The 10121-nt window shown below is 38.3% G+C and overlaps 1 protein-coding gene across 2 annotated transcripts in view; it reads right to left on the minus strand.

Moving 5' to 3' along the window:
* ephb2b (eph receptor B2b) overlaps nt 1-9783 on the minus strand; it is a 127545-nt gene extending 117762 nt beyond the window's left edge. For both annotated transcript variants that reach the window (XM_056734408.1, XM_056734407.1), the window contains exon 1: nt 9632-9783. In XM_056734408.1, coding sequence (XP_056590386.1) covers nt 9632-9686 — 55 coding nt within the window. In that variant the 5' untranslated portion in view covers nt 9687-9783. The remainder of the gene's footprint in view (nt 1-9631) is intronic.
* Nucleotides 9784-10121: the final 338 nt, after the last annotated feature.

Genomic DNA, 10121 nt, shown 5'->3' on the forward strand with positions numbered 1-10121 from the left:
TACTGCCAAGAACTGACAGCCTAGCTAAACCCATACGCATGACATCTTGTGTTAGTGTCAGATAAAAACGGTATTCAACATATGCGGTGAGAGAAATAACATTCTGAACATTAACTCCGTCACATGACTTATTCATTTTCATAGAACAGCCTCCTCTTTACATTTATTCCCTCGGGAGGCTGGATAGATTTTCCAGCTGCCTGCCTGGATGATCCATGATGATTATTATCTGAAAGGTAGGGCTGGTGGAAGTTACGGAAAATAGTCATCACTCTTTTCTAACCCTTTATGCTCCTGTTTTAGCGAGCGGTGTTACTTTCGGGCCACAATGATTCCAGACATGGTTTAACCAACCCCAGTGGATGAATATGTCAGTATTTTGGCTGAAGCGGTATACAGGATTCAAAACTAGTCGTAGGATTGCTGGTATTGTGAGCAATGTTAATAATTTGAATTAATTCCTGCAAGAATTTACTAAAACAAACAAAATGAATATGAAAGTCTTTCTTTTAAACTTTAATTTCAGAATCTGTGAAAGTAAATCAGCACAACCTGTGTGTCCTCTCTCTCTCTCTCTCTCTCTCCCCCTTTGAATAGACAGACCTTAAAAGGGATGGAAACTTAAAACAGATTCCATTATCATCACTTTATAGCGCATCTCTAGATCTGTCTGTGATATATATGTATTTTCCCTGACAGCATATTTATGCATATAATCATACTTTATACATGATGTTCTATTTATATATCTTCAATATACTTTATACTACAGTATGTAGCCAGAAACATAAATGATCTATGTGAATGTGTGTGGAACCAGTCTGACACTCAAACTCCACTTTTCTCCTTTGGATGCACAGTGAGTGTTAAAGTGTAGCGGCATGTATCCTTTAGCCTCAAAAATCATGATGCTAAGATCATTCCAAAAGATACTTTCAATGCCCACACTGAAAAAATAAAAACACAATAATTCTTAGAAGAACCCCCACACTACAGACATCACAACCACCTGCTGCCTTTTGCTTAGCTTAACCCCCTCATGGTGCCTATCAGAGATAATACTAAGAAAAAACTGAGGCGGTCCCCTGTGGTGCAGTCCTGACTAACTAGACTGCAACTGCTTTACCCCTAATACGATTATGAAATGTCTTTAAAATCACCATGAAATCAAACAGGAAAATGTAAGATGTTTTCCACATTGTTGCAGTGATTATTATAAATGATTTATCCACGCACACCATTGTTTTGTAATATTTATTTGCACTTTTAATCAAAAACGTTAAGTTCCTCTCCCCCTCTATACAACAACTCTTCATCACGTGACGTGAGCAACAAAATAGAGGTACTACTACAGTCCAATGCCCTGGCATTTTGAGCCCTCCCCTGCAGGCCCAACTAAAAACAAACCAATCAAAAAGGGAAGGACAAAATAAACCCCGCCTTACATTTGTGTTTCTCATTTCAGAAGCCGTTTCACTCGGTTACACGTCACGATATGGAAAAGAAGTCAATCGCAACTTCCGTTTCATTGTGACTTTAAGTCCTAACCTTTAACTCCTGGAATGTATTTCTTTGGCATTCTATTACTCCATTCTATTCTTATTTTTAGAGTGTAGCTGATGTGTAAGCTTACCCATTTAGTTGTTACACAATTACAATTGTGTACAACCGTATACTGTATACAAATATATACAATTAACTAAAACACCAGCAGTTCACAAACATTTAATTATGCCTTTTAATATGGCGCCGCGCTCTTGACTTCAAGTCAGAACAACAAAACATCACAGAGTATGAGAATTCTGAAGGGTTCATAATAATGATAAATTAATAGGAAAATAACTGAGGATAATCCCCCCCACCAAAGCAGTTGAGTCACAGCTATAGGCCAAATCACTCAATTATCTCCGCTAATTCCCTCAGTGCCAAACTAATGCAATTATATGCAAACAAATAGCTCCATGGTAACACTTTTTTCTCTCTTTGCCATGCACACTTCGCCTTTCAGCGACAGGTAATTTTGATTAGCTCAGCGTGTCAAAAACATCTTGGCCACTGGCTTATGTAGAATTTCTAAACGTCTAGGGAGGACAGACAGCTGCAGAGCCGTTTAGGTCACTTCTTATACGTTTAATTTTAAATTTGTCTTTATTAAGTACACCAGTTCATTCCGAGGCTTAAAAAGCAGGAAAGTGTCAAATGGACCTCCTGCGTATTATTTCTATATAATTCTGTCACCAGAGGGGCCCGTAGCATGCAACATTTGATTAGCCATGAAAAAGTCACAGGTGGCTTGGGAATGGAGTCGGGGTGTTAATCCTGTAAGGAGGAGGCTGACACATTGCCCAAAACGAAGTTTGTTCCAGTTCACATTGCACTGCCCAGTCAGTTTCTGGCAGAAACAACCAAGTGAGAAGTGTTATTCAACACTAGCGTGGAAACTAAATGTCTCAATGCAAAATATTGGGGTAGCAATCAATTCATGTTTACACTTCGTCAAATTAGTCCAAGTTTGCCACTTCAGTCCTTTGCCTGTTGTATGATTCACCAGAATATGAGGAATTAACAGTAGCGAATACCTTTTTATGCAAATATGTGAGCAACTTTGGATTTGTCAGACCAACAGTAGAGTTAAATTAAACTGAGGGCCAAAGACTGTGTGTACATTACATCATTACATCATTCAATGGAACAGAAAAATAACAACAGCATCAGGCATCCTGCTGTATCCAAAGACCCTTGCAATGTTTTCTGGGAAAGTGGAAGCTTTCTGTCTGCTCTCCACTCATCCCGAGTGCATGTTGTGACCCAGACCGGTGTGAAGGGAAGGCCAGCGTGTGGGCGCTGCTGCGGTTGCCACTGACAAGGATGAAAGCAATAACATCAGGCTGAGTTATAAGGGAACCGCGGGTCACATCCCCAAGGAGCTGGTATAAGTCAAGCCGTCAGCCTCCAGCCTGTAAGAGAGGATGTATGCAGTCAAAGCTTGGCAGACTTCATGTGGTGGCGGAAATGCCGAGAGACGTCAAGTGTGTGCAGAGTTCAGGTGAATGCGGCGTTCCTTTGTGATGCAGATGAGGATGCAATCAGTCTGCCTTTATCTCTGAATACAGACTGGAGAAACTCATGACAGCACCGCACCAGTTCAGAGGAATTGTGTTTGTCGAACATCTTGATGAGAGGCAGCTGTTTCAGGGTGTACGCGAACAAGGTCTGACCTCTCGCAAGAATACACAACTGTCACAAACTTTCTATTCTTTTAAAGATCTGTAAAACAGAGAGTGCCGTTTGATTGCTGTTTCAGAAAGCGCAAACCGCATGATCTGTTAATTTCTTCACAGGTGCAAGCAAGACTAATTATGTTTTACTGTTTGTTTATTTGTTTGTTCCTTCGCCCCAATTTTATAATTGGTCCATTGCGTTCCGTTGTGACAATGATCCAACATAATAGTGCAACAATATCAAGTGCATGTGATCAAATAAAAACATCACAAATATAATAATAAATTATTGGATACGTGTAAATGCATACCAAATTTGTTATAATCCTTTCAAGCTCTGACAAAGGTCAATGGTCTCATTGTGGTTAAGTGGCCTTGCTGTTTAAGTTACTATTCAGCAGGACTAGTTCATGCAATTAGGCTCTTTTAATTATCCCCTTAAGACAACCAGCCAACTAAAAACTGAATTAGCAGAAATGCTCCAAGTGCCAAAAAGCTCAAAGTAAAACCACATTCAGGAGTCCATATATAAGCGAAAATCAATATTCCAACATCATAAAAGTTCCCTGATGTAATGCTCCAGGTCATGTGACGAGTTTTATTTTTATGATTCTCCGCAGATTCTGCAGATTCTAACAACACATATTTATCCCTTACGCTCATGCTCTACGCCCTGGAGAATTTGAGTGCATTATGATGGCTAAAAACATAGAATGAACAATGAGAGCTTACATATGCATGAGCAATTGCATTGCTAACAGCTCTAAAGAGTAAAAGACTGCCTGCATATTTCATTTTCAATGTGTTTTGCAGAATGCTTCGTAAATTGCAGGAGACAGTTTGCATTGCATCTGGTTACGGTGAAGAAAAATGTTCTTACAAAGTAGGCCAATGGGAATAAGCCAGCCATTCTGTTTTCTGCCAGTAAGTGCTTATATGTGATTAAATGGATTGATTAGGCTGCATTAAGCCTAAACATTTATGCAGATAAAAAGACTGAATTGTCTCATCATGGCATGATTTAAATATGTTCTACGTAAAGTCTCCAGACATACCGTAGCTCTGGCAAGCGTCGTGGCCTTAGCCTTTTCTAGTACTGCAGATTGAAACAATTATCACCTCAAGGTAGGAAAAACACAAGCTATCATTTAACTGCTACAAAAAACCCACATCATCTCTAACTACACGTCCAACCCATCTTGGGTACAGAGTACAGTATTCTGTAACATACAGACCCTCATTTGTCCTCCCGCTGCACTAACACTAGAGTTAAACAAGCTCAGGTAATGGTCAATCTGCCATGTTTTTGTTAAAGGATACGGTCCTTTGAGACATTGTGTAAATACGCACAGAAAGTACATGGATGAAACATGAAACAATGATTATTCAAATTATTCTGATTATAAACTGATGTGTATTCAGGTTTTGTGCAGTTTAAAAATGTGGCTGAAGTTATAATAAAATGTGTTAGGAATAGGCATGGGCCGGTTACTGGTTTCAAGGTATACCCAGGTTTTAAAAGGGTCAAGTTTTTAAAACTACTATCATTTTCTGTGATACCATTTCTAAGGTATGAGCTGTGACTTTATAAAGAATATAAAGGCTTTATTTTTTCCTGACAAACATATTCTATATGTTGATTAAAAATCAAATGTATTATCTCCAGCTGAAAAAAAACACGTTTTAGTGTTGTAATTGCAATACCTGCAAAACCAGGAAGCTGTGGTATTTTGGGATAAAGGTTATGGTCAAAATCTCATACCGGCCCATGCCTAGTTAGGAACGAATAACCGCAATTTGCAAAGCCATAAAATTGCCAGGAAAGAAAAAACCTGGATCACATCAAAAGCATCATCCACACTAAAGTACACAAAGGCAAATTTAAGTCAATGACAAATGTGAACACAATCAACTCTCAAAGTTCAAAAACAAATCTTGAGTTATGATTTCACAGAAGCCCTAACCATTCAAGCACTTAAAGTATTAAAGTGAGCAAAAGTTTTTTTGATTATTGACAAACGCATGATTATGAATTCACCGCCTTCATGATGCATTAAAAGGCCCCGCCAAGCTTTAAAGGGAGATAGATCTCTGCTCCTGTGCGGGGTGTGTGCAAGCCTTGGATGACGTGACATCACTCGGACTGATCCAAAGAAGAGGAATGTGGTAGACAGCGACTCTAATCACTGCGACTGTGCTGCTTACTGAAACTCCCTGTTCAAAGCAGAAAAACTGCCTGGACCTGACTAAAATAACCTTATATTACTGTCAAACAATAATAGATGGTGTTTGATCTCGCCTAAATGTCTCACGTGGACATGATGCAATTTTAATGAGAAGTGCTAATGAGAATTATTTTAGTAGTCATCACTTAAATTGTTCTTTAGTTTCTACTAAATTACCAGCTATAATCACAAGGCAATATGAGTTTAACTCTTACTGACATGTTTTGATATTGAGATAGCTTTGGCTTAAACAAAAGCGAACTCCCTTGATAGAGTGATTGTCAACAGTTTGAATTCCTCAAATTGCTGAGCGCACTGACATCAAGAAACCGCTTAAAATAAACAGTGCAGCAAGTGTAGAAATGACACACTTGTAACACTAAAAACTCAAAGATAGCATGCTGCGCCGACAGCGACAGGATCTCTGCAAAAAAAACTTGTTTTATTACCATCAAGCCCATTTCCCATGAGTCTCTCTGCTACTTCAGACTTCCTGCATGGTCAAGGTAGCCTTCGGTCGTTCCCTCGAAACGTGACACCCCGTCTCACTACAGAAACAACTGGTACCAGCACTAATTGAAATTTTGCATGCAAAGTGACAATAGCTGGGCCCTGGGCAGCATGGATTAAGCACTGAATGGAGGCGGATTCTTTGTGAACGCCACTGCGGAGGCAGGCGCGCAGACGAGCACCCTGCATCTGCTCATTCAGTGGACTGAGAAAACACAGGATTGCGAGCAGCCGCTTGCTTTACCTTTATCTAATCCCGTATCTGAACGTCTATAGGCAGCCCTCCACCCTACGCGCTGCCTTTTGTTACCCGCCTGAAAAACTGTAATGCGATGTGTCGGCTTTTACACCGCAGTGGCCCACACTCAGTCTAGCTGGAAACGGACTAGTTGCATTTACATCTGAAAGCATATTATTCAAACTTGGCTAGCATTTCAAAGTGTTGATATTAAGGCTAAAATGGCTATGTTAACAAACAACAGCTTTAATTATGGCCCTTTCAGTTGTTTTTTACTGTTATTGAAATAGATCATGAACACTTATCGGCAACAAACTTTGAACATAGCTAAACAAAATTCTTGAATTTGTATAACATTGAAAATTCTCCCCATTTCTCCCCTCATTTTGCTGTGTCTATATTCAAAATTATAGTATTTTTATAGAGATGTTAATTTAGCAGAACCTAAATAATTATTGATACAGAAAATATTTTTTTAAATAAAGTTGGATGTTAAAATAGTGTGGTAGTCACTAAATCCCTTGGCTACATAATATTTTAACCCCCACAATGTAGAAGCATTCTAACAATTTACAGCACAGTAATATATAATCAGCGATCAAATATTTGCATACAGTACATGGGAACAGACGCAGCTGCTTATGGGACATCTCAAAATGAGAGAGAAGTCACACTGTATCATGACAGCAAAATGGAATGCATGCTGGGAATACTGAAATACCAAGGAATCTTGTGCACGACTGGTGTCCTACTCACAAAGAGATGCCAACTCTCTGACATGGTAAACAAAATTAAGCTTCATTAACGCCTATTTGATCAAATATCCTGCTGAATTATATTTCTAAATCATTTAAAACATAACAATGCCTGTAAATCGCATGCTGCAAGTCTAATGGATCCATTAAGCTGTCTCTTTCCTTTATATTTCTATTTATTTAAAAACAAAAAAATTACACATTGTGTAAATTACACTGTAAACACACAACTAAAACAAAGTGGAACGGCAGAAGAAAAATAGGCACTCAACTGTGATGACAAAAATGACATAAAAGACATTTCATTTACGCTCTATAAATACATGCAAAGGTAGGCCTATACAAAAAAACTGTCACTGCGAGAAACTTTAAAGTCTGTTAGGCAGGTGGTATCATTTGATAAAAACAATGAGAATCTGAACCATATTCGTAAAGACACCTGCTGGGTGATCGGTCAAAATCAACACAAGCAAATTCTTCTTGGATCGGGAAGCTTAAAAAAGAACTTGAAGTGCCAATTCATACTCCTAAGGGGGCTGACGCTCACAAGAAGCCGAATATTACATCTTGAGGGTTACAACAATGGCCACACAGCAAATAAAATCCCATCCTCAAATACATTACTTTGCATTATTCAAAAATCAGAAATAAAGTGTCTAAAATTGTATTCTCTTTCGGTGAATTAGATTATTTACACACTTCTGCAGTTTAATATACTGTTTTATAGGCAATATCAAATCTGAGCAACCCATCTTCTCTACTTAAAATGGTATCTCTTTGTTTTTGTAAGGTCGTAGCAGCGCTGACCTCTTTTTCAACTCTCTATTTTTTTATATGTAAGCGCCATGCTTTAAAGCCATTGGCTGATAAAAAGGGTGACAGTCAAAGGAAGAATAAGAATTGACCAATCACTACCGATTTTGTAAAAAAGCGACCCAGGGGAAAGCCAGAATATTTTCCTCAAAAAACATTTAAAGGAATATGTTACTATATGTGTGTCTATGTCTAATACATCTTCTGTTTTCAGTTACATTTGCATGTACATTAAAAGAGAATCTGCGAGAATCATGAGCTGGCTCGTGCTAAAAGAAGAATCCCACAATACAACTTGCACAATCAGCGCTCTTTTACAGTAATCCATGCAAGAGAACACCATTCATTCAATTTTGTAAAAGACAGAACTAAAAGCCAAAAATATAATACAATAAAGAAAAAACATCAATTACAAAGTAAGAACCCTAAAAGCATAATAAAAAATAATTTAAATGCATTAAATTGATTGAACAGTTAAACTGATTTATGCTTACTACTATTATTATATGCACACATTTTATAAAGTGAAAACAAATTTGGCCTGAATACGTTTTAAAATATTTAATATAGGCATGACGATGTGGCTCATGGGATCAATGGCAAAAAATTGCCCCATTTTTTCCTAGTTACAAAGTTTAATTAAAATACACTGAACTCTCGAATTTAAAAATCCAGCATAACATATCTTAAAAACTTTTAATAAGTAATGCTACACTGAAGTATTTATAATATATTAAATTACAAATATATATATATATATATTGAAAGAGTTGAGAAAAGAGTTATTATCATCAGAAAAAGCACTATGACGAATTTCCCTGTGACTGTGTTGAAGGAGCTCCTTAGTATGCAAATGTGGCCATTTTTATATATGCATATTTTATTTTTATTACAACACGTGCTTTGTTAGCTTTACTCTGTCTGTTTTGAACATACAAAAAAATAACATTAAAATCTATTTTACGTTTGGAAGCAAACATAGCTAAAAAAAACAAAGTAACAAATGTATTTCTTCTCAAATCTAGAGCATAAAATACAGGAAGGAGCGTGTCTATATACATACATTACACGTGCCTCTAAAACTAGGTTTAATTAAACTTTAGATATCAAGCCACAAGAGGTTCCTGTAATAATAAACATCAATGCCTACTTAGAATTCATTTAGCCTAGGTTAAATCAAAATCACCAGATTGACAGACACTGCATTTGTTAGGGACTAAAACTGATGTGAGTAATTCAGAATAAAGACCTTTTTTCGCATTGTATGCCTTGCTGGAAACCTGTTTCATTGTCCAACATGCTGATTCCAGCATCACTATTTCACCACTCGATAGCTCGTGCACACAAGCCACTGTGTTTAAAACATCACATGGATGATATACGAGGAAATGTTAAAGAGGAGAATCACGAGCGATACATATAGGTGGTCTGTGTTAATATATCACCTCAGCGATTGTTGTACAATTAAAGCTGAAAGGAGCGCGAGCGTGTATTTCTCGTATCCGCACGCAACGATATCTGAGCTTGGTAATAAAATAACCTTTTAAGAGTGTCACTAAAGATTCAAACATGTAAATGGATGGAATGACCACAATGCACCGTGGTTATACCGATTCTTTAAAATAAGCACATTTGGCACCTGATGTTATTACCACGTATTTTACCGGACCCCTGTAAAGGGAAAACCTCCCTGCAACCGCTCAAAAATGCCCCATTTGTCTCAGTATCATTCAACATTCGTTATTAGAGCAAAACTGCTTTCGTATCTTATTTCTTGCGTGGCATTTAAAACTAACGCGCCGTGACCGTAAACTCTCACTCGGTCGGCGAGATGCTGGACTCGCACAACACGGGGGGGAAACATCTTACCTTCAACAGCCAGGACCGACGGTAGTGTCCATAAAATCCATAAGATATCCATCATTTGTTTCTTAGGGGTGAAATAATAAGAAAGTCCAGGCAATTAAACAAAACGAGCCCTGAAAGCCATTGATATCAGACGCTGGCGCAGACCCGCAGACTTTTCCCGTCCGTTGAATGAGTACGGTGCCATAAACACACAACTAAAATCCTAAGCAAGTATGGACGAGACCAAATGAGACAGACGAGGGGGGGGCGGTGGTTCCGAGGACCGGGAGCGATCGGGCAGAGGATGGATGTGCTTAAGAAGCAACGCTTCACGAATGCGAAACAGCCGTGTTTAAGATTATTTCATTGATAAGCATCGACCCGAGCCGATTTCCGTCAATGCGTCTGTAAAAGCGTGAAGACAACTCACCCGAAAGAGCAATTTTCCTCTTTCCTACCTGTCAATCAAAGCAAGAGCGTAACTGTTCGGTCTTATCAGGGGATGTTCGGT

The sequence above is a fragment of the Triplophysa dalaica genome, chromosome 21, assembly GCF_015846415.1.
Source record: "Triplophysa dalaica isolate WHDGS20190420 chromosome 21, ASM1584641v1, whole genome shotgun sequence".
Lineage (NCBI taxonomy): Eukaryota > Metazoa > Chordata > Actinopteri > Cypriniformes > Nemacheilidae > Triplophysa > Triplophysa dalaica.